Below are 24,495 nucleotides of genomic sequence, written 5' to 3' on the forward strand. Positions count from 1 at the left end.
TCAATCTCTTGCTCTCTCTCTCTCTCTCTCTCTCTCTCCAACAACTTACCATACAGCAACTGCAACTACCTCAGCACACATGAACTGAACTTTATATTCTTCAATGACAATTCATTTACCCCTAGACATTGATAGAGCTTGTTTATTATTGTTGATTATAATTCCTACATTTCTATGTTTAGTATTGATAACCTGTTTTATATGTATATTTGCATTTTTGATACTGTATTGTGTGGTTTACTAATAAACACCTTTAGTTTTCGGTACCACCAGACTCCAACGGATACTTCTATTTCTGCTGGTCTGTAAACCCAGTTACGGGGCGCGTACACTTCAAGATGGCCACTTCAGTCAAAGCACAGGTGAGTAAGAATTTTTGCTCACTCTAACATGCATGCAAGTGGCACTACAAAGAAAGCATGACCGTACCTCTATTTTCAAAGAAGTTTGCATAAATTTGGCACGTCATCTAAAACTTTTATAAACTTCCAAAATACAGTAAAGAGTATATCACCTAGTATGGAGACACCAATGCTCTTGAACGGAAAAGCCTTCAAAAAGTAAGGGATACGGTCCAGCCCATTATGGGTAAAACCCTCCGAACCATTGGGCACATCTACATGGAGTGTCAATGCAGGAAAGCAGCATTGATCATCATGAATCCCCACCACCAAGGTCATGCTCTCTTCTTACAGCTGCCACTGGGAACATGGTACCCACACCATCAGGCTCAGGAACAGTTATTCCCCTCAACCATTAGGCTCCTGACCAAAAGGGGGCAAATTTCAGTCAACTTCACTCACCCCAATATTGTACTGTTCCAACAATCTATGGACCCTTCATCACTCTAACATACCTCAGCAAAACTGGCAAAGGAGTCGGTCAGAATGGTTCACTAGATGATCATTAAAAGTAAGCCTTTGAAAGTTCATGAATTCTACTGGTGCATCTTTGATAAAAACAATCCTTTCCATCCATTCAGCAGAGAAAAGGACATTTCAATATGAATATAGATTTAGAACACAATACTTCAGCCGTTCTGGAAGTTTCAAACGAATTCAGTCAACAAACACATTTCTCATCAGCAGATGGCTCTGCTGTACTGCACACCATATTTTTAAAGGCTTCACTACAAGACAAATTGTGGTGTTGGAGTTTTTATGCTTCAGTGAGCTTAGAATTTTTAAGAAACAGTCCAATAGATTGCAATGTGAAAAAATATCAAGACCTACAATAGTTTAAGGAAATCGCTGCTTACTTCATCTTGTATTCCAAGTGTTCATGAATAAAGCAGTGTAACACAGAATGACTAATGTTGTGATAGTTAACATTTAGAAAGTGAGAAAATATCCATTTTGACAGGAAAATTTTTTAAAAGCATTATATAAAAGCAAACAATTACAAAGCTCTACCATGTAGAGTGATCTGGCTAGTACACAAGTTAACATGCTAACAGAATGATAGGGAAATTTTAATTTATTTAGAGATACAGCGTGGAACAGGCCCTACTGGCCAACCCAGCAACCTATCTATTTAACCCTAGGAATATTTACAATGACCAATTAATCTACTAACCAGTACGGCTTTAGAATATGGGAGGAAAATGGAGCACCCGGCAGAAACACACACATTTACGGGAAGAACATACAAATTTCATACAGACGACACCGTGACTGAACTCCCAACTCCAATGCACTGAGCTGTAATAGCATCGCACTAACTGTGTTAGCGTAGCGCCATACGCCATGGTATTGAAAACAAGTTCAACATTCAAAGTACATTATCAAAGAATGTATAAATTATAGGACCTTGAGGTTTGCTTGCTTACAGGTAGCCACAATGCAAGAAACCCAAAAGAACCCAATTAAAAGCAAAAAAATAAGACCAACACCCAATGCCCAAGTGAAAGGGAAAAACCCCCCACAAATAATGCAAACAATTGAAGCGAACAAACAACATTCTGAAACAAACTGAACCCTCAGATCCGAACCCTGGAGCAGCCCGGAGTAGGCCCAAAGCCTCATTTATTAGATCACCATATTAGTGAACACAGAACACAACAGCCAGGGCAGTATTCATGGCCTCAGGGCCATCGCGGAGAAAGAGCGAAATTGGCTCTCGCCACCAATCTGGGGCAGAATTTAAACTGTCTAACCAGCGGATCATACCTCGCACTAAGACCCAGCTGCTACGACTCGCTCAGGGCCAAGATTTCGCCATCTTGCCCAAAGCCACATTTAAGCTCCTCAGGTCAGTTCAGCACAGAAAGCGATCGATCCTCGCACCCAAGCCAGTTGTACGGGCAACAAATCTGCTCTGTGCCAACTTCTCCTCTCCGAATGGCTCACTCCATCTGTATCAGTTCTGTAACACACCATCTCCGCTCAACCTTCAAACTCGACTAGCCACCACTCGCCACCTCACATTTTGCAGCAATAACTTAATACAATTTACCTCAGAAAAGGTTTTTAGTCAAAATTCTTGCCTTTCTAACTACCAGTGAGTTGCCCCATACACTTGGTAGTGCCCTCTTAACTGGAACAATAGGGGGGGGGGGGTCATGATTCAGGTATATTGGCCATTGGTCAGACATCAGGAGTAGTATGAAGAGATGTGAATACCAGAAATCTTAAAGAACAAAGATGATTCTGCAAATGGATTATTCAGCCCTGATTAAAAGGCTAAATTTTGGAATGTTGGATACATTAACTCCATTGGATCAGTCAGCATTTTAGAAAATTAGAACACAAGATGCCAATGAGCCCCATGTATATATATCACGTTAAATGATCTTAAACAGATTAATCAAGAAGACGTAGGTGGTGGGTTGGAGATACGTCTCTACCAAAGCAGGTGTAAGGCACTCCTTCCCTCCGCTAGCCCACAGGTCACCCTTGGGTAAGGTGTAGCACCTGCTTAGCCCCTCGATCAGGGTCATGTGAAGCCATGGGTGCAGGTGGTGGATGGTCATATGAGCAGTTGGTGCATATCATAAGTCCTGGTTATGCGACCACTGACGCCTGGCAGACAATCACTGAAGAGTATTGATAATGGCTGGGGTCACCCGTCTTGTAAGGACACTGCCCAGAAGATGGCAATGGCAAACCACTTTTGTAGAAACATTTGCCAATTACAATCATAGTTATGGAAAGACCATGATCACCCACGTCATACAACATGGCACATAACAAACAAACGAACCACGAAGGTAATAGTAAGGAAAAACATTAATTTTGCTGGGAGAAAGATTAGAGGAGCTTTACTAGACTGGGCAAGATGACCAATAGGGAAATGGTGGACAGACTAAATTTTTATAACCGCAGGATTTTAGAGGTGTGAATGATGTCTTAATTGAAACAGAAGATTCGCTGAAATAGGAACAGGGTAGCTCTAGAGCTGATGATTTTTCTTGTGGGAGAATTTAGGACTAAGGGCCAATTTAAAAATGGACCCCTACCATTAACCGAGGGTCCGTGGACCCCAAGTTGGGAACCCTGGATCCAAAGGGTGATGGAAGTGGAGCCATTAAATATTTTTAAGGTAGTGACAAACAGATTCTTGATAAATAATGAGGTGAAAGGGAAGGAATCTGGGGTTGACATTATGATCAAATCAAAGTTGATATTACTGAATGGAGGATCAGGTTCAAGAGGTCCAGTGACTTACTCATGTTCCTAGTTGATATGCTCCAGTATGTTCACGTGTTTGAACATAGAATAGTACAGCACAGTTCAGGCCCTTCAGCCCACAATGTTGTGCCGACCCTCAAACCCTGCCTCCCATATATCCCCCCACCTTAAATTCCTCCATATACCTGTCTAGCAGTCTCTTAAATTTCACTACTGTATCTGCCTTCACCACAGACTCAGGCAGTGCATTCCATGCACCAGCCACACTATGAGTAAAAAACCTTCCTCTAACATCCCCCTTGAACTTCCCACCCCTTACCTTAAAGCCATGTCCTCTTGTACTGAACAGTGATGCCCTGGGGAAGAGGCGCTGGCTGTCCACTCTGTCTGTTCCTCTTGAAAATTGTGTGTTGTTTCCAAGCATATCATCCTTAGGTGGCTACTTTTAAGCTTCGGTATGTCTTCGGACTATGGGAGGAAACCGGAGCACCCGGCAGAAGCCCACGCGATTAAAGGGAGAACGTACAAACTCCTTACAGATAGCAGCAGGAATTGAACCCAGCTCGCTGGTACTGTAAAGCGGCTGTGCCCACCACTATGCTAACGTGCCATTTTGTGTGTGTTGCTCTGGCCTTCCAGTATCTCCACAATCTCATGTGTTTAAGGAAAGAGGAAGCTATGTTCAACTTACAAGGTAACAGGTGGGTTATCCCAAGATCGATCAGCATCCAGGATCTCTTCGGTACCGGGACTGCAGTGATTCTGCCGGAAACTGGACACATGCTGAGAAAGTGCTTCAAGAACATGTTCGGCCTTACGGATGAGTACATCAACGTGGTCCTCTAAAGAGCACAGAGGAGGATGAAAAGATTCTTTGATGAGACAAAATATGGCCACACTCAAACAGTTACTTGTACATTGAGTTTTATAGGATTGCATTTATATTTATAGTTATTGGGCTCTTAGTGCTTTTTGTGGTTTTTATGCTACATTGGATCCAGAGTAACAATCATTTTGTTCTCCTTTGCCCTCGTACACTGAAGAATAACAATAAATTAGTGAGCCTAAGACCAGAGGACACAGCCTCAGAATAGAGGAGTGTCCTTTTAGAACAGACAGGAGGAGGAATTTCTTTAACCAGAGAGTGGCGATTCTGTGGAATTCTTTGTCACAAGCGGCTGTGGGGTCATTGGGTATATTAAAGGTAGAGGTTAATAAATTTTTGATTAATCAGGGCATGAAGGCATACGGGAAAAAGGCAGGAGATTGGGGCTGAGAGAGAAAATCGATCAGCCACGATGCAATGGTGGAGCAGATTCGATGGGCCAAATAGCCTAATTCTGTTCCTATATCTTATGGTCTAAGCAATCTTTACTAATTCACTACAGCACTATTCCAATCCCAGCAGACATGGCAGACACATCATTTTGTACCAAGGTGGCACAGTGGCATAGTGATTCGCACAATGGTTTACAGGACCAGCAACCCAGGTTCAATTCCCACTACTGCTTGTAAGGAGTTTGTACCTTCCCTCCATGACCACATGGGTTTCCTCCAGGTGGTCTAGTTTCCTCCCACAGTCCAAAGATTGTGGTAGGTTGGTTAATTGATCATTGTAAATTTTCCTGTGATCGGAGGTTGCTGTATCAATAAATAACTAATGGTTAATTTGCCTTTTTTTTTGTTGTGAACGCTGCTTAGCTAATGATATGTGCTTGTGATGCATTTGTTTTTTTAACTACTTATCTAATTTTTATATATTTCATATTATAATTTGTAGCATTTTTATGTATCGCACTGTACTACTGCTGCAAACCATATTTCAGAACATTATGTCTGTATTGATTCTCATTATTAAAGTATATGTTCCAGCAACACTTTCTGAACTGAGGAATTCTAGCCCATAGTTTTTAACTTTCCCAAGTTCTTCCAGAACAACTGCAGTGCTTCAGCTGAATGCCACTTAGCAACCCAACAATTCAGCACAGGCCTCTGACTTCCCGATTTAAAATTAATCAATATCAGTCTCTATTAAACCTGTCAATCTTGAACATTGAACATTATAGCACAAGACGTTGTGCCGAATTTTTAACGCATTCCAAGGTAAATTTAACCTCCCACATAATCCTTCACTGTAACATCATCTATGTGCTTACCTAAGAGATCCTTATACGCTCCTACTTCTACCACCATCCCTGGCAGGGCGTTCCACACACTCGACACTCTGTGTAATAAACCTACCCCCGAGAACACCCCCCCCACCCATATTTCATCCAATCACCATAAAATCATGTTCCCTTGTACAGCTTGACTACCAAAACTCCAGAATGTTTGGGTGGGGGGAGTCTCGCTTTCCACTCTAAGCCTCTTATCATTTAGACACCTGTCAAATCGCCTCTCATCCCTCTTCATTCCTAGCTTGTTCAACCTATCCTCATAATCCAGGCAGCATCCTGGTAAGTCTCCTCTGCACCCTCTGTAATGCTTCCACATCCTTCCTATAAAGAGGCGACTGCAACAGAACACAACATTCCAAGTGTGGTCTCATCAGGGTTTTACAGAGCTGATAAAAAGAAACATACTGACAGGTGCTCATTTTAATATCTTCAGGTGACAAGTTACATATTCAAGCTAGAGGCTTTTTTGCTTTATTAGTAACTGCAGTGCTTTGATGGAATAAACACAAGGTAAACCAGTTGGTGTGAATGCAGAGCAAATTTATAAAGTTAGACGCACTTCACTGAAGATCTTAACACATATTTGCCACTACAAAGAAGGCATGGCAGCATCGTTATTCTCTTAGAAGTTTGCAGATTCACCATGTTACCCAAAACTTTGACAACCCTCTATAGATGCACAGTGGAGAGTACATTGACCGTTTATGTCACAGCCTGGTATGGAAACACTAATGACTAGGAAATGAAAACCCTACAAACTGTTGTGGATCCACCATGGGTAAAGCCCTTCCCATCATTGAGCACATTCACAGCGAGCACTGCTTCAAGAAAGCGGCATCCACCATCAATGATCCCCACCACCCAGGCCACGTTCCTTTCTCACTGCTGCCGTCGGACAAGAGGCACAGGAACCTCGGGTCCCACACCACCAGGTTCAGGAACAGTTATTACCCCTCAACCAGCAGGCCCCTGAACCAGTGTGGATAACTTCACTCACCACACAATGAACCGATTTCACAACGTGGACTCACTTCACATTGCTTCCTCAGCACTACCTACCCCTCCACCCATCTTCATATCATCCACACTCTGCCAAAAAAGCCATCAATTTCATTATCAAATAAAGTGAAAAGTAGCGGTCCCAATACTGATCCCCAAGGAACACCACTAGCCACTGGCAGCCAACCAGAGAAGGCTCCCTTTATTCCCACTCGCTGCCTCCTGCCTGTCAGCCATTCCCCTATCCATGCCAGTATCTTTCCTGTAATGCCATATGATTTTGCCTTGCTAGGCAGCCTCGTATGTGGCAGCTTACCAACGCCTTCTGAAAATCCAAGTAAATGACATCCACTGCCTCTCCTTTGTCCACCCTGCTTGTTACTTCCTTAAAGAATTCCAACAGATTTGTCAGTGAAGATTTCCCTTCACAGCAACCATGGAGACTTTTGAGTTATTTTATTGTTAGTCTCCAAGTATTATGAGATATGATTTCTTTGACAATAAATTTAGTTTGAACTTTGAAAGTACTGATGAACAATTGTTGATAAGTTCATAAATGAGAAATAAATTGGAGCCCATTAAAAAGGTACTTCAGAGTCTGAACTACATAAATTATTTTTATGTTAATGAACTTGGAATTTGATTAAAGATGCCAAGTTCATTAACATACAGAATAATGTGATTATCCCCATTTATTCAGCAAATGCAAATAAATAATTGAATTTCCAGCTACTGCCAAGGGGATATTGAAATCTCACACGCACAGTGGCTTGTTATCCAGCACAACGTTGCCAACCAAAGGGCCCGTTCCTGCGCTGCACACTTCAGAGGGTCAAAGGACAACATGCAAGGGCAATTATGAAGAAAGCGTGGCAGCGTCTTTACTTTCTTGGAAGTTTGCAAAGCTTCAGCATGTCTAAAGCAATGTCTATAGATATGTGGTGGAGAGTGTTTTGACTGGCTGACTGGGTATGGAAACACCAACGACCTTGAACAGAAAAGCCTACAAATTGTAGTGAATACAGCCCAGCACATCACAGGTAGAACCCTCCTCGCTGTTGAGCACATCTGTACGGAGTGTGTCACAGGAAAACGGCGTCCATCAAGGACCTCCATCATCCAGACCATTCTCTCTTCTCAATACTGTCATCAGGAAGGAGGCACAGGAGCCTCAGGACCCACAGCACCAGGTTCAGGAACAGTTATTACCCCTCAAGCATCAGGATTCTGAACCAGGAGGGATAACTTCACTCACCTCAACGGTGATCTGATTCCACAACCTACAGACTCACTTTCAAGGATTCTTCGTCTCATGTTCTCAGTATAATTTGTTATTTGCTTTGCTTTTGTATTTGCGGTTTGTCTTCTTATAGACATTTGGTTGGTTTGACTGTCTTTGAGTTTAGTTTATCATTGATTCAATTGTATTTCTTTGTACTTACTGTGGATGCCCGCAAGAAAATGAATGTCAGAGTAGTATATGGTGACATATATGTACTTTAACAATAAACTTACTTTGAAATTTGCAAGTACTGATGAACAATTGTTGATAAGTCATAAATGAGAAATAAATTGGAGCCCATTAAAAAGACACATCCAAGTCTGAACTACAAGAATTATTTTATGTTAATTAATGTGGAATTTGATTGTGCCAAGATAATTAACATATAAAATAATGAGATTATCCTCTTTACTCAGCAAACACAAAGCAAGAATAATTAAATTGCCATCTACTGCCAAAGGGATATCATAATCTCAGGTGCAGTCACTGTTATGTTCAGCATAACGCTGCGGGCTGAAGGGCCTTTCCTGTGCTGTACTGGTCTATGTACGTTTCAGAGGATGGTGTCCTGGGTCCAGCACGTAACTTATTATGAAGAATGCATGGCAGCACCTCTACTTTCTTAGATGTTGGCAAAGATTCAGCACGACATCTAAAACTTCAGCCAACTTCTACGAACATGTTATGGAAAATATATCTGATTAAAGATGCCCCATTAATTAACTGACAAAATAATATGATTATTCCATCCACTGATCAAACATAATGCAAAAATAATTCAATTGCCATCTACTGCCAAAGGGACATGATAATCTCACCAAAGTATTCGCTCTATTTACATTGGTGTCACTCCGGTTAAAAGTTCACTTATAGAACACAGGCCCAGTTTGTCTTTGTTCAAGGTTGGGGATTCTGAAACTAGAGGAGATAGGTTTGAAGTGAGTGGGGAAAAAGTTAAAGGAAATCTGAGGGGCAGGCTTTTCTTGCAAGCACTGATGGGTCAATAGAACGAGTTGCCATTGAAAGTGGCAGAGATGGCACAATCACAACATGTACACAGGTACACAGCTAGGAGAGGAATACAGGGATACGGGATAAATGCTGGAAAATGGGAATAATGTATCATACACTGGGCGCCATGTAGCGTAATGGTTGGCACACACTAATAGAGAGGGTTCAATTCTAACACTGTTCTATAGGGAGTCTCTGTACGTTCTTCCCATGGAATGTGTGAGTTTCCTCCCACAGTCCAAAGACATACCGGGTCATTGTAAATTGTGCTGTGATTAGTTAGGGTTAATCAGGGTTGTCGGGGGTTGTAGCTTGAAGGGCTGGAAGGTGATTGGTGAGATCAGATGAGGTGGAAGGTGGGTAGGGGAGGGAGGAGTACAGGCTGGAAGGTGATTGGTGAGATCAGGTGAGGTGGAAGGTGGGTAGGGGAGGGAGGAGTACAGGCTGGAAGGTGATTTGTGAGATCAGGTGAGGTGGAAGGTGGGTAGGGGAGGGAGGAGTACAGGCTGGAAGCTGATTGGTGAGATCAGGTGAGGTGTGGAAGGTGGGTAGGGGAGGGAGGAGTACAGGCTGGAAGGTGATTGGTGAGATCAGGTGATGTGGAAGGTGGGTAGGGGAGGGTGGGTACAGGCTGGAAGGTGATTGGTGAGATCAGGTGAGGTGTGGAGGGTGGGTAGGGGAGGGAGGAGTACAGGCTGGAAGGTGATTGGTGAGATCAGGTGAGGTGGAAGGTGTGTAGGGGAGGGAGGAGTACAGGCTGGAAGGTGATTGGTGAGATCAGGTGAGGTGGTAGGGGAGGGAGGAGTACAGGCTGGAAGGTGATTGGTGAGATCAGGTGAGGTGGAAGGTGGGTAGGGGAGGGAGGAGTACAGGCTGGAAGGTGATTGGTGAGATCAGGTGAGGTGGAAGGTGGGTAGGGGAGGGAGGAGTACAGGCTGGAAGGTGATTGGTGAGATCAGGTGAGGTGGAAGGTGTGTAGGGGAGGGAGGAGTACAGGCTGGAAGGTGATTGGTGAGATCAGGTGAGGTGGTAGGGGAGGGAGGAGTACAGGCTGGAAGGTGATTGGTGAGATCAGGTGAGGTGGAAGGTGGGTAGGGGAGGGAGGAGTACAGGCTGGAAGGTGATTGGTGAGATCAGGTGAGGTGGAAGGTGGGTAGGGGAGGGAGGAGTACAGGCTGGAAGATGATTGGTGAGATCAGGTGAGGTGTGGAAGGTGGGTAGGGGAGGGGGGGTACAGGCTGGAAGGTGATTGGTGAGATCAGGTGATGTGGAAGGTGGGTAGGGGAGGTGGGGTACAGACTGGAAGGTGATTGGTGAGATCAGGTGAGGTGTGGAGGGTGGGTAGGGGAGGGAGGAGTACAGGCTGGAAGGTGATTGGTGAGATCAGGTGAGGTGGAAGGTGTGTAGGGGAGGGAGGAGTACAGGCTGGAAGGTGATTGGTGAGATCAGGTGAGGTGGAAGGTGTGTAGGGGAGGGAGGAGTACAGGCTGGAAGGTGATTGGTGAGATCAGGTGAGGTGGAAGGTGGGTAGGGGAGGGAGGAGTACAGGCTGGAAGGTGATTGGTGAGATCAGGTGAGGTGGAAGGTGGGTAGGGGAGGGAGGAGTACAGGCTGGAAGGTGATTGGTGAGATCAGGTGAGGTGTGGAAGGTGGGTAGGGGAGGGAGGAGTACAGGCTGGAAGGTGATTGGTGAGATCAGGTGAGGTGTGGAAGGTGGGTAGGGGAGGGAGGAGTACAGGCTGGAAGGTGATTGGTGAGATCAGGTGAGGTGTGGAAGGTGGGTAGGGGAGGGAGGAGTACAGGCTGGAAGGTGATTGGTGAGATCAGGTGAGGTGGAAGGTGGGTAGGGGAGGGAGGAGTACAGGCTGGAAGGTGATTGGTGAGATCAGGTGAGGTGGAAGGTGGGTAGGGGAGTGAGGAGTGCAGGCTGGAAGGTGATTGGTGAGATCAGGTGAGGTGGAAGGTGGGTAGGGGAGGGAGGGTACAGGCTGGAAGGTGATTGGTGAGATCAGGTGAGGTGGAAGGTGGGTAGGGGAGGGAGGAGTACAGGCTGGAAGGTGATTGGTGAGATCAGGTGAGGTGGAAGGTGGATAGGGGAGGGAGGAGTGCAGGCTGGAAGGTGATTGGTGAGATCAGGTGAGGTGGAAGGTGGGTAGGGGAGGGAGGAGTACAGGCTGGAAGGTGATTGGTGAGATCAGGTGAGGTGTGGAAGGTGGGTAGGGGAGGGAGGAGTACAGGCTGGAAGGTGATTGGTGAGATCAGGTGAGGTGGAAGGTGGTGGGGGGAGGAGGAGGGATGAAATAAAAAGCTGGGAGTGGATAGGTGAAAGAGGTAAAATGGTCTAGAAGGAGTCTGTTAGGAGAGGACAGTGAATCATGAAAGAAAAGGAAGGAGGAGGTGCACCAAAGGGACATGAGCAGGTGAGACGGGCGAGAGGGTAACCAGAACGGGGAATGGAAAAAGAGAGAGAAGGGGGAAAGGGAAAAATTACTGGAAGTTAAGAGTAAACAATATTCACGCCCTTAGGGCGGAGGCTGCCCAGAAGGAATATAAGATGTTGCTCCTCCAACCCCAGTGTGGCAGCAGACATACTGTAGACGTTACCTGACTCCCTGAATTCCTCCAGCACAGTGTGTGTGTGTGTGTGTGTGTGTTACTAAATGCCACCATCTGCCACATCTTTTGTGTCTGGGATTAATGTAGACAGGCATCACCACCAGCATTTCCACTTGGCATGATTAACCTATTATTTAATTATTTATGGTTTTATATTGCTATATTTCTTCACTATTCTTGGTTGGTGTGGCTGTAACAAAACCCAAATTCCCTCGGGATCAATAATGTCTGTCTGTCTGTCAGCACAGACGTGTTTGTTTGTATGTCTAGATGACTTTATTTGTTTATTTAGAGATGTAGTACGGAACAGGCCCTTCCGGCCCACCAAACAGCTCCACACAGCAGCCCACCGATTTAACCATGGCCTAAACACAGGACAGTTTTGCAATAACCAATTAACCTACTAACCTATATGTTAGTGGGAGGAAACCGGAGCACCTGCAGGAAACGCATGAAGACACGGGAAGGAATGCACAAACTTGCTAAAAGAGGACGCCAGAATTGAACTTCCAACTCCAACGGTGCAAGCTGTAATAGCACTGAACTAACCACTACGCTGCCACGTTGCAGATTACCATACCTCTGAAAGGTTTAGCGCAGCAAGAATCCTCTGACTCTTCAGTACAACAATGGTGTCCTGGTGCCCTTTGCCAAGAGGCACACGTCCCTGGGTCTGTATGGACATGAAATGGTTCATCCTCACTACGCAAGTAATGGCCGAAATGTTTGTGCTCTGGCGTTCCTTTATCAGCACTGGAGCGTAATTTGTGTTCTACGAGCTCAGTTCCGCACAGAATTCCCCGTGGGTACAGCCTTCCATTCAGAGGATCGAGCCCACTTAAATTGGAGCCCAGATCACAGTCCTGAAGCCAGCCTGGATACCTCAGCTCTGGCACGCTAGTTATCCCAGAGACGCCCAGCTCAGATTTCTGGCTGGTCAGCCACCTTGGATAACTCTGCCTGGAAAGAGTGTTAAACTTACGGTCTCTAAATCCACAATCTTCCACAGAAGAGCCTCCTGGAATGAAGGAGGCCTTGCACTCATCTCCCTTGTTTGGCCCTCTCTTTGGACGTACAAGTTGGAGAGGTTTGAGATGAGCATTCCAGTTCGATAGCTCGTCACCAGCCCTCCCAGAAAACAGTGCAAAGTCGTCATCCTTCCTGCGAGGTCGGGCCTCAGAACATTCCGGAAACGGCTTTACAGAGGGGTACGAGGAGTCGTGTTTCAAATGGGATCCCCAGTGGTGGTTGCCCTTCAACAAGCATTTCAGCACAGAGGTTCGAGTCAGAGGCAGAGAGCCGTCTGCCGGAAGATGCAAAAGATCATCGGTGGTGAGGCTGATGAGGTCTGGATCAGTACCCATCTGCCTTCCCAAAGGGCGAGCGGGAAAATCCGAGTCTTTGAAGGAATGCCGCTGTGTGAAAGCTGCAAGACAACACAGTTAGTTAACAATAATTGCATTTGACTCCCAGGCTACAAATAACAAAAATAAATCATAAACACAAAAGATTCAGCAGACGCTGGGAATTGTGAGCTTCCCTGCCTGTCTCTCTCAGTCCCTCTGCCTCCTCCTCTCTCTATCACCCCGTGTGAGGGCAATAAAGTAGGTAAAATTAGTGCAAACATGTTGGTCCATGGCATCTCTTCTGCCATGATGAGGTCACTCTCAGCAAGGGGGAGCAACAGCCTCAAGGGAACCTGACGGCATGTACATCGATTTCTCCTTCCTGTCATTTTTTTCTCTTCTCCCACCCCCCCCCCCCCCCCACCATCCTTTGCCTCTCTGCTTTTATTCCCCACTCTGGCCTTTCACCTCTTCTTCTCAACTGCCTATCACCTCGCCCTAGTGCCCCTCTTCCTTCCCTTTCTCCCATGGTCCACTTCCTCTCCTCTGGGATTCCTTCTTCTCCAGTCCGTTACCTTTCCCCACACCTGGCTTTACCTATCACCTTCAAGCTGGTTTCCTTGCCCTACCTCCAATTTCTAATTTGGCATCTCCCCCCTTCCTTCCCAGTGCTGATGAAGGGCTTCAGCCTGAAACTTCGACAGTTTATTTATTTTTATTGATGCTGCCTGACCTGCTGAATTCCTCCAGTATTTTGTGTTAGTGCAAACAGTCTGCCTGATGATCCGTATGGCCAAAGGTCCGTTTCCCTTCCTGTGTCACTCAGTGACTCTTAACTCAGCCTTTCAGAAGGGTGACTTGACAGAGATCTCCAAGTTCATTAGAGACATACATCGAGTGGACGGTCAAAAACATTTCTTCGGGGTGGAACTGACTAACGCAAGGGGACATAATTTTAAGATGACTGGAGGGAAGTACAGGGGAATATCAGAGATAATTTCTTTACACAGAGAGTGGTGGGTGTGTGGAGCACCCTGCCAGGGGTGGTGGTAGAGGCAGATAATTAGAAAGGCGCAAAGTTGGAGGGTTATGTAGGAGGGAAGATGTTACATTAGGTTATAAAGTTGACAAAAAAATCACAGGCTGAAGGGCCTGTACTGTGCTGTAATGTTCTATGTTGTTTCATTTGTCTGTGGGGAGGCGACCACTTTTTAGAAGACATTGAAGCTTGCATACTGCACCAAGCAGCTTAAGTAGACAGAACTGCAGGCAACTATTCACACAGCCAAAAGGGCAGCTTTAGTCATAGAACGGTGCAGCACAGGAACAGGCCCATCAGCCCATTACTCTGTGCCAAACTGGTTTTCTGCCTAGTCCCATCGACCCGCACCTTGATTACAACTCTCCATTCGCTTTACATCCAAATTTCTCTTAAATGGTGAAATCAAACCCAAATCCATCACTTCTGCTAGCAGCTCGTTCAACACTTTGAGTTGCAAAGTTCCTCCTCGGGTTCCCCTTAAATATTTCACCTTTCACCCTTAACCTATGATTAATTCTGTCCCTTTACACACTAATATATCTGAGTGACTGAAGGGCATTCATCAGCTGTAAGTAACAGGTCACTTCTTCATTTCAAAGATTCAGAGCACATATGTAGCCATAGGCAGCCACAAAACAAAGAAACACCGTGGAACGGTTCAAGAGAGCATCAAACGCTCAAGGCACAAAAAAAGAACAAATTGTGCAAACAGCACATATGGTGCCTACAAAATGTATTCGCACCCACTGGAAGTTTCATGTTTTATTGTTTTACCACATTGAATTACAGTAGAACTAATTTGGCTTTTTGACACTGATCAACAGAAAAGACCCTTTCATATCAAAGTGAAAACAGATTTCCACAAATTGGTCTAAATTCATTACAATTATCAAACACAAAATAATTGATTGCATAATTACTCAATCCCATCGAGTTAGTATTTAGTAGGTGCACCTTTGGCAGCAATTACAGCCTTGAGTCTGTGTGGATAGGTCTCCATCAGCTTTGCATGTCTGGACACTGCAATTTTTTTCTCTATTCTTCTTTATAAAACTGCTCAAGCTCTGTCAAATTGCATGGGGACCATAAATGAATAGCCCCTTTCAAGTCCAGCCACAAATTCTAGATTAGATTGAGTTCATTCCGGACTCTGACTTGGCCACTCCAAGACATTAATTTTGTTTTAAGCCATTCCTGTGTAGCTTTGACTTTATGCTTGGGGTCATTGTCTTGCTGGAAAACAGATCTTTTCCCAAGTTGCAGTTCTCTTGAAGACTGCATCAAGTTTTCCTCCAGGATTTCCCTGTATTTTGCTGCATCCATTTTACCCTCTACCTTCACAAGCCTTCCAGGACCTGCTGCAGTGAAGCATCCCCACAGCATGATGCAGTCACCACCAAGCTTCACTGTAGGGCGGTGAGTTTTTGATGATGTGTGGTGGTTGGTTTACACCAGACATAGCGTTTAGTTTGATGGCCAAAGGCTCAATTTTGGTTTCATCAGACCACAGAACCTTCTTCCAGCTGACTTCAGAGTCTCCCACAGGCTTCTGGCAAACTCTAGCTGATATTTCATGTGAGTTTTTTTCAACAGTGTCTTTCTCTTTGCTCCTCTCCCATAAAACTGTGACTGGTGAAGCACCCGGGCAACAGTTGCATGTTCAGTCTCTCCCATCTCAGCCACTGAAGCTTGTGACTCCTCCAGAGTTGTCATTGGTTTCTTGGTGGCCTCCCTCACTAGTCCCCTTCTTGTACAGTCACTCAGTTTTTGAGGACGGCCTGCTCCAGGCAGACTTACAGCTGTGCCATGTTCTTTCCATTTCTTGATGATTGACCTAACTGTACTCCAAGGGATATTCGTGACTTGGAAATTTTCTTGTATTCATCTCCTGACTTGTGCAAATGAGAGACATCATCAACAACTCATGCCTGGGATGACAAGGTCTCGGCTCTACAAACTTCCACTGATGGGGGAGAGTAAGTGCAAGGGATAGACGTGACATAGTCAAGGCACAGATACGGAACTGTGAGCGCAAAAGGTGGAGTCGAGATCACAGGGCACCCGGATGAAATCTGATCTTCCCAAGCACAAGGTCACTTGGGCAGAGCTATGGAGAATGGGGCTCTTCTGCATTCCTTTGCTCCTGCGGCCCGTGTATGACACTCTCCCTACACCATCACAGTCACGTACATGGCGCTGAGAGAGGACCCCAGCTACAAGCCTGGTGGTCAGCGGGGCTCACTGGAACACGTATTGTCAGGATGCAAAACAACTTTAAAACAAGGACGGTATAGGTAGCGTCACAACAAGGTCCTGCTGTCCCTCGCTGACAGACTGGAGCGGGAGAGGTGTAAAAAGAGACCAACTGGCAGTCAGGCAAACAGGGCAGTCACTTTCATCAAGGAGAGAGCCACGTCAGTCATATCAATGAGGCCTAAACCCAGTCTGCTGCAAACTGCCACATCATGGGAGATGAGGGCCGATATAGGGAGGGAATTGCAGAGGTGGTGCAAACCACACTTCAACCAGACATCGTACTGTGGTCCACCAAAGACAAGAAAATCATCCTGGTGGAGCCCACACTACCATGGGAGGAAGGATGTGAGGAGGCTCACGAGAGGAAGGCCCTGAAGTTCCTCAACATGGAGGTTGCTGTCTGCACTGGGCCTTGATGAAAAGAACAAGAATCATGCAGCTGGCAAGATGGGGGAGAAAGCAGAAAGTGCCTCTTGCTGGATATGGAGTAGGTGAGAGGAGTTGAGCTGGAAGTCAGGAGCAGACAGACACCACTGCTGATCCACTGACTGGAAAGTGTAATGGTTTAAGGTCGAAACACTATGGAGGTTGTGCACCACCTGACAACATCTGTTCCTGGCCAAAGGTTACGGTTACCTCATCAAGTAACTGTAGAGAGCACCCCGGTCTATGATGCAAGCATGATCTTTTTGCAGAGATCTGTTTTCACTTTGCCACAAAAAAGTCTTTTTCTGTTGATCAGAGTCAAAAAAACCAGATTGAATCTACTGTGATTCAGTGTTGTAAAACAATAAAACATGAATACTTCTGGGTGGGGGGGGGGGGGGGGGGAGGTGTAGGGTGGTTAATACTTTGTATAGAGACTGTAAAATATCAAACAGAGACTCCAGCAGTATTCAGTATAGTTCCATTCAGCACCGGGCCACAGGCCCACTGCTCAAAAACAGCAAACAGAATCCAGAATCACATGCAACATGAACCTCAAAGTCCCTCAAAACAAGTCCACAGCCCAGCCGATCAATCCTCGCAAAATGGAACCCAAGACTCCTGTACTTCCCTCAGCTAGTGAGAGGGAGAGGACGAGCAATCAAATACAGGCAGACAGCACCAAACACTCGTCTGCCCTCCACTCTCGGCCTCGTCAACTTCAACCTTGCTCGATGCCTCCATTGGAGAGAAGTGATGGGAGTCGATCATGGGCTCAAACCTGGCTCCAGACCGCACACTCCACCCCAACGCCTTCAGGCTGCGACATGCCAGATCGCTCAGTCAGCCCAAAAACACTCCATCAAAATGTAAATCACAGGTTCCAGTCCAACGCGGCTCAGGAGCAGAATCACGTTTGAAACAAGTGAAAGAGATAGTTTCATGAACTGCCTTCAGGATGTCACCGCTTGTTGTGTTGCTCACTGGCGCCATCTTGAAGTCCTGTTTTTTAAAATTTTATTTATCATATTGGAAATAAAATTATTTTTTGCCAATTGACTTTGGCACTGATAGATAACTTAGGAAAATGAACAGAATGTTTCTAGTCCCCGGGTTTGGACATTAGGCATTGTGATGCACCTATACTCAAAATTTTAGTAATAGCTCCTTCCTCTCTGCCATGGAACGGTCCATAAACACTACCTCTCTACACCTCTCTCACACTATATATGTTTTATTGTAACTTAGAGCATTTGTTACGTCTTGCTCTATACTCTGCTGCAAGACAACAGATTATTTAGAGATACAGCGAGGAATAGACTTTCCTACCCAACCAGCCGCATGGCCTATTTCACCCTAGCCTAATCACAGGACAATTTACAACGACCAGTTAACCGGTCTGTCTTTGGACTGTGGGAGAAAACTGGAGCATCCAGAGAAACCCAACTGTGCTCTATGTCAGCAAGGCCCAGGAACTGTAAACACTTTAAACCATAAACCTCAAACACCCCTCATCCATCAGGCTCGATAACCCCATCACTGAACTGTTCCCACAACCTATGGACCCACTTTCCAGCATTCTTCATCTGATGTTCTTGATGTTATTTATTTCTTCGTTCTCATTCTTTTTGTATTTGGACAGTTTGTTGATTCTGCATACATCCTTTATGCATCTCGTTATGTGCAGTTTTTCATTGATTCTATCATGTTTATTTGTAGTTACTGTGAATGCCCACAAGAATATAAATCTCGGGATTGTCGACGGTGACATATAAGTACTTTAGTAATAAACTGACTTGAACTTTGACTTTAAGAGAAGGAACTAGTTTAGGATCTATTCTAACCACAGCCTGGTTGGTCTGTTGACGTTTTCCTTGAAGTTCTTTCATTTTTGTTAAAATAACCAAAAAATACAGTACTGTATTATGCAAAAGTCTTAGGCACCCTTGTTATATACAAAGATGTCAACATGGAGTGGTGAGTTTGCAAATCTGGTGGAAGCAAAATGTGATGGGAATGGTGAGAGTGGAGAGCTGCGGGAGGGGGTGGACACACCGGCCCTGAGACATCAAGCAAGGTCATTTGGTTCTAAACAAATTGTTTAATGATCATTACGGAATGTCTCTCTGGTGGTTCCTGCTTCCTCCCCTCTCCCTTCCCCTTTTCCCAACCATATATATATATATATATATATGTATAAGATTTGTGCATAGGACTGTTGCTTGTATTTACATACTGCCAAGACGCCAAGGTTGTTACAGCCTAAGAAATACGTGTGCAGTCACCTTTTATATTGGAAATGTAAGTGTGTTTCTAATTATTTCTGGTACTGATGGTGTTATCTTATTCGTGTTACATCAAGTTATGTGAAAACCTTGCAACAATCCACTTCTTAATTGATTTTGAAAACACAAGGATAATAGGAGAGACAGAATTAACTAAAGATAGAGGGTAGAACAGTGCAGCACAGGCCTTTCGGCCCACAATGTTGTGCTGAACCTTTAACCTACTCAAAGATCATCCTAACCCTTCCCTTCCATGTAGTCCTCCATTTTCTTCCATCCATACACCTAGAAGTCTCTTAAATGTCCTTAATGTATCTGCCTCTACCTCTGACATAGGGGTTCCATGCGTCCACCACTCTGTGTAAAGAACCTATCTTTAACATTTTCTTTCAATCACCTTAAAGTTATGCCCCTCATATTAGCCATTTCTGTCTTAGGAAATAAGTCTCTGGCTAACCACTCTATCTATGCCTCTCATCATCTTGTACTCCTCTATCAACACCTCTCATCCTTCTTCACCCCAAAGAGAAAAGCCCTAGCTCACTTAATCTTTCCTCATAAGACACGTTCTCCAGTCCAGACAGCATCCTGGTGAATCTCCTCCGCACCTTCGCTAAAGTTTCCACATCCTTCCTATAAGGAGGTGACCAGAACTGAGCACAATAGGCCAAGTGTGGGCTAACCAGAGTATTACAGAGCTGCAGCATTACCTCACTGCTCATGTACTCGATCCCCGATTAATGAAAGCCAACACACCACCGGCCTTCGTAGCAACCCTATCAATTTGATGTGGTCCGTTCAGGACGAGAGAAAACCATTCTTACCTTCTCTTCCATTGTGTGGAGACGTAGACAACAGTTTGGAGCTGCTTCGCAAATGCAGTTTGTTCGCATGTTCCGCTGGGGAGGACAGCTTCTTTTCAAAACTGTCAATATAAGCTTCCAGAGCCTCAGATGCTGATTGGTAAGTTCTCCCTCTGTAGAGAACGGAGCCAGGAAATTCACGGGAGCCACAGGAACGACGAGCTGTGTCAGAAGAATGGAAGGGTAGTCCATCATTCATGATGTTCCTTGTCATTACATCTTGCAACGATATCTCACCTTGACACACAGAAATAAAACAAAGATGTCACAAAGCACAATACTTAGTGATATAGCATGGTAGCAGACCCTTCTGGCCCAATGAGCTTGCGCCACCCAATTATGTCCTAATTTCTACGCGTTTGGAATGTGGGAGGAAGCCACAGCACCTGGAGAAAACCTATGCGGTCATAGGGAAAACATTCACACTCTTCACTGACAGTGGTGGAATTGAACCTGCGTCAGTGGCAATGTAATAGCGTTACTCTAACCGCTACGGCACTGTACTGGTCCCAAATCCATGTGATCTTGTCAAAAAGCATTTTCAGTGGAAAATACCCAAACGGTATCGTGGCATAAATTAAACCAAAGGACAGGCTTATGATGTCAGCAGAAGTAATGCTCCCACAAAGAGGGAAATGTAGTTAATACAAATACTCCACAAATGGTCAAACAGGCAAAACATGCCATGGTCCTCAATACAGAACCTCATCTGTGACATTCACATATTGCCTTGGATACTAATGGGTTGATCGCTTCATCAAGCACCTTCACTCTGTCTGCCACAAAAGACAGGATTTCCAATGGCTACCCATTACGATAGCCACAATGAGGACACACTCTGTTTGGAGAATATTCCTTCTGCGTACCCCCCAATCTGATGGCATGGACATTGATTTCTCTAACTTCCAGTAATTTCTCCGCTTCTCTCTTTTTACCATTCCCTATTCCCTCTTACGCAATCTCTCCTCACCTGCCTATTGTTTCCTTCTTGTTCCCCTCCTCCTTCCCTTTCTCTCATAGTCCACACTCCTCTCCTATCAGATGCCTTCTTCTTCAGCTCTTTCCACTTCCGCCTATCACCTCCCAGCTTCTGACTTCATTCTCCTTATTCCCCCCCCCACCTGCCAGCTTGTACTCCTTCCCCTCCCCCCACCTTCTTATTCTGGCTTCTGCCCACTTCCTTTCCATCCTGATAAAGGAATTCAGCCTGAAACGCTGACCGTTTACTCTTTCCCATTGATGCTGCCTGACCTGCTGAGTTACTCCAGCATCTTGTGTGTTGCTTGGATTTCCAGTATCTGCAGATTTTCTCTTATTTGTCACTTCGAGGTTTAATATGTTTTGCATTCTAAAAAGCTCTTCTGCACACCACTATTGAAGCAGATGGTTATTTGAGTTACTGTCACCTTCCTGTCAGCTTGAACCAGTCTGGTCATTCTCCTCTGACCTCTCATTAACAAATCATTTTTGCCCAGAATGCTGCCACTCACTGGATGATTTTTTTTATATTTTTGCACCATTCTCTGTAAACTCAAGAGACTGTTGTGTGTGAAAATCACAGGAGATCAGCAGTTTCTGAGATACTTAAACCACCTCGTCTGGCACCAACAATCATTCTACAGAACACACACAAAATTCTGGTGGAACGTAGCAGGCCGGGCAGCATCTATAGGAAGAAGTACAGTCAACGTTTCGGGCCGAGACCCTTCGTCAGGACTTTTGTGTGTGTTGCTTGAATTTCCAGCATCTGCAGATTTTGTGTTTGAATCATTCCATGGTCAAGGTTACTTAAATCACACCCATTTTGCTTTCTGGTCTGAGCAACAGCTGAACCTCTTGACCATGTCTGCATGATTTTATGTACTGAGTTGCTGCCACAAGATTGGCTGATCAGATATTTGTATTAATGAGCAGGTGTACCTAATAAAGTGGCCACTGAGTGTATAGGAGTTGGGGATTTTTTGAGCATACATTTATTTTATGGTTAAGTACCAGTTACCCACCAAATGGAATACAAGGTGTTGTTCCTCCAACCTAAGCGTGGCCTCATCACAACAGTGGAGAAGGCCACAGATGGACATGTCAGAATGGGAATGTTAAGTGGAACCCTCAAGTGGGTGGGCTACAGCAGCAGAACCTAATAAAGTGGACACTAAATGTATCATCATCAATAAATGCTGTGTCATGTGATGCGAGTGATCATGGTCTCATGATTCCTCTTGGCAAAATTTTCTACAGATGTGGTTTGCCATTGCCTTCTTCTGGACAGTGTTTTTACATGACGGGTGACCCCAGCCATTATCAATGCTCTTCAGAGCTTCAGAGATTGTCTGCCTGGTGCCAGTGGTCACATAACCAGGACTTGTGATATGCACCATCTGCTCAGATAACCATCCACCACCTGCCCAAGGGTGACCTGCAGGCTAGCAAAGGGAACGAGTGCCTTACACCTCCTTTGGTAGAAATGCATCTCCACTTCCCAACTGAGTGTATAAGCAGCAGGAATACAACGCGAGTTATAGCAATTGATGAATGAAGGTGGCAACAAATGAAGTTCAGTAAATAAAAGAAAAACTGAGATTACCAATCTGAAATGAAATTAAGCTGGAAAAAAAACACTGTAAAGTAATACCTAACTCGACTTCAGTGAAAGATTTTTGATCGTAAAGTTTAAAACTGCTTCCTGTTCTGCCAATGCAGTGCATTTTCAGAATCATTTCCTCATAGGGGACCTCATTTACTGAAGTTTAATAGCGGTGGACGAGGTGCATTAGCGCCACCTACTGAGCATCATTCAAGCACGCCGAACACGTCTCTTCCGCAAAGTTTTCGACCGCCGTCCCTTTCACACATAAAAACTCATTCGTTCAAGGTATCATCCAATTAAATAGCAGACATGCATTTGCCATGTGATTGGATGATTCGAATTTAAAAGGGTATGAATTTCAATACACCCACAATTGATCCCAAGGTATTGGGTAAATCTCTTTAACAAGAGTCAGCAAGTCAGTTCATAGATGACACCGGGCTAACACGGAAGCTGCATGGGAATAAAATTCTAGGGAAGTATAAAAATGCACCTTAAGTCTACCAACCGCCATTAAACTTTACAAGTAATAATGAATCTGGTTACTTCACACATTCTGAGTTACCCCGGGATGGGGAAGGTACCTACGGGGCTGGTGCAGATTTAAAAACAGAGTAACGAAGTGATAGCCTCGATACCTGTCGGCACACACACCGTGCACCCTGCTGACGGAGGGTGTTTAAACGGCACATGCAGTCAGTTTATGGCTGTTTCTGTTCCTCAGGGCCCAGCTCCCCGGCCCGCGACCTCCACACCGTCCGGTGCCCGGATCCCTGTTTCTCGCCCCTCGCCCTTTCGGCTCCTGGCCTTTGGGTCTCGGGTCTCCGGCTCCCGGACGCCCTACTGCCCGCTCTTGCCTCTCGGGATCCCGGACTCCTTCTCGTTGCCCACCGGTACTTTCTCCAAACTCCCGCCCGCAACAATTGCTACAGTTAGGTCACACTGCGCATGCGCTCTCCGTTCCCCTGTCCCAGGTCTCATACTCGCTCTCATCTCAGCGAAGTTATATTACTGCAAGCCTGAAAATATCGGCACGATTACAAAACTTTTTTTTTTGCAAAAGTTGTTGCATTGTAAGAATGAGAATATTTTAGTGACTAGAACACATTTAAAATCAGAATTAGGTATGTCATAAACGCAAGAGATTCTGCAGATGCTGCCAATCCAGAGTAACACCCATAAAATGCTGGAGGAACTCAGCAGGTCGGGCAGCATCTATGAAGGGGAATAAAGTGTCGACGTTTCGGGCCGAGACCCAAAACATTGACTGTTTATTCCTCTCCGCGGATGCTGAATTCCTCCAGCATTTTGTGAGAGTTACTCAAGATTTACAGCTCCCGCAGAATCTCGTGTTCTGTGGCGTGAAATTTGTTATTTTTTCAGCAGCAGTACTGTATCAAAACACAAATTACAAAATAAAGACAGTGCAAAAAAAATGAGATTGCGTTTATGGACCGTTCAGAAATGTGAAGATGGAGGAGAAGAAGCTATTCCTAAATCTTTTAAGTGTGTGTGTACTTCCACTTCGAGGTTTGTAACGAAAAGAGGGCATGTCATATCCATCAGATAAATTCAGTATGCATGGGAAGTAATACAGTAGAGTCCAGTTAATTGGTGCAGCCACTTATTTGAGACAACTCAAAGAACATAAACTAATCTTTCCTTAGTTTATTTGGGACACTGCACCACTTAATTGGGATGGGAGACTGTTGCTGAATGGTTTCTAACTAGCGTCACTTGTCTGCACTTGTGTGGCCATGAGACACTAAACCAGGGGTGGGCAAACTTTTTGACTTGTGGGCCACAAAGGGTTCTAAAATTTGACAGGGGGGCCAGACCAGGAGCAGATGGACGGGGTGTTTTGGTAATACATTTCATAAGAGAAAATAAAATATCATGGGAGTTGTAGAAAACATGTGCTTTAATTTCAATTGAAAATGAACAAATGCATTACAACAAAATATCTGTCTTTGATG

General features: G+C 44.9%; 1 protein-coding gene across 2 annotated transcripts in view; it reads right to left on the minus strand.

Annotated features, from left to right (window-relative positions):
* Positions 1-23,449, minus strand: part of c14h18orf54 (chromosome 14 C18orf54 homolog) — a 51,092-nt gene extending 27,643 nt beyond the window's left edge. Inside the window, exons 1-4 of one of the 2 annotated variants that reach the window (XM_059989715.1) lie at positions 23,158-23,449; positions 19,894-20,094; positions 12,295-13,140; positions 4,321-4,471 (exon numbers count right to left, since the gene is read on the minus strand). In XM_059989715.1, the coding sequence (XP_059845698.1) occupies positions 4,321-4,471; positions 12,295-13,078 (935 nt within the window). In that variant the 5' untranslated portion in view covers positions 13,079-13,140; positions 19,894-20,094; positions 23,158-23,449. Of the gene's footprint in view, positions 1-4,320; positions 4,472-12,294; positions 13,141-19,893; positions 20,170-23,157 lie in introns of both variants that reach the window. The other variant, XM_059989714.1, reaches the window with a different exon arrangement.
* Between the last annotated feature and the right edge of the window lie 1,046 nt (positions 23,450-24,495).

The sequence above is a fragment of the Hypanus sabinus genome, chromosome 14, assembly GCF_030144855.1.
Source record: "Hypanus sabinus isolate sHypSab1 chromosome 14, sHypSab1.hap1, whole genome shotgun sequence".
NCBI classification, from domain to species: Eukaryota; Metazoa; Chordata; class Chondrichthyes; order Myliobatiformes; family Dasyatidae; genus Hypanus; species Hypanus sabinus.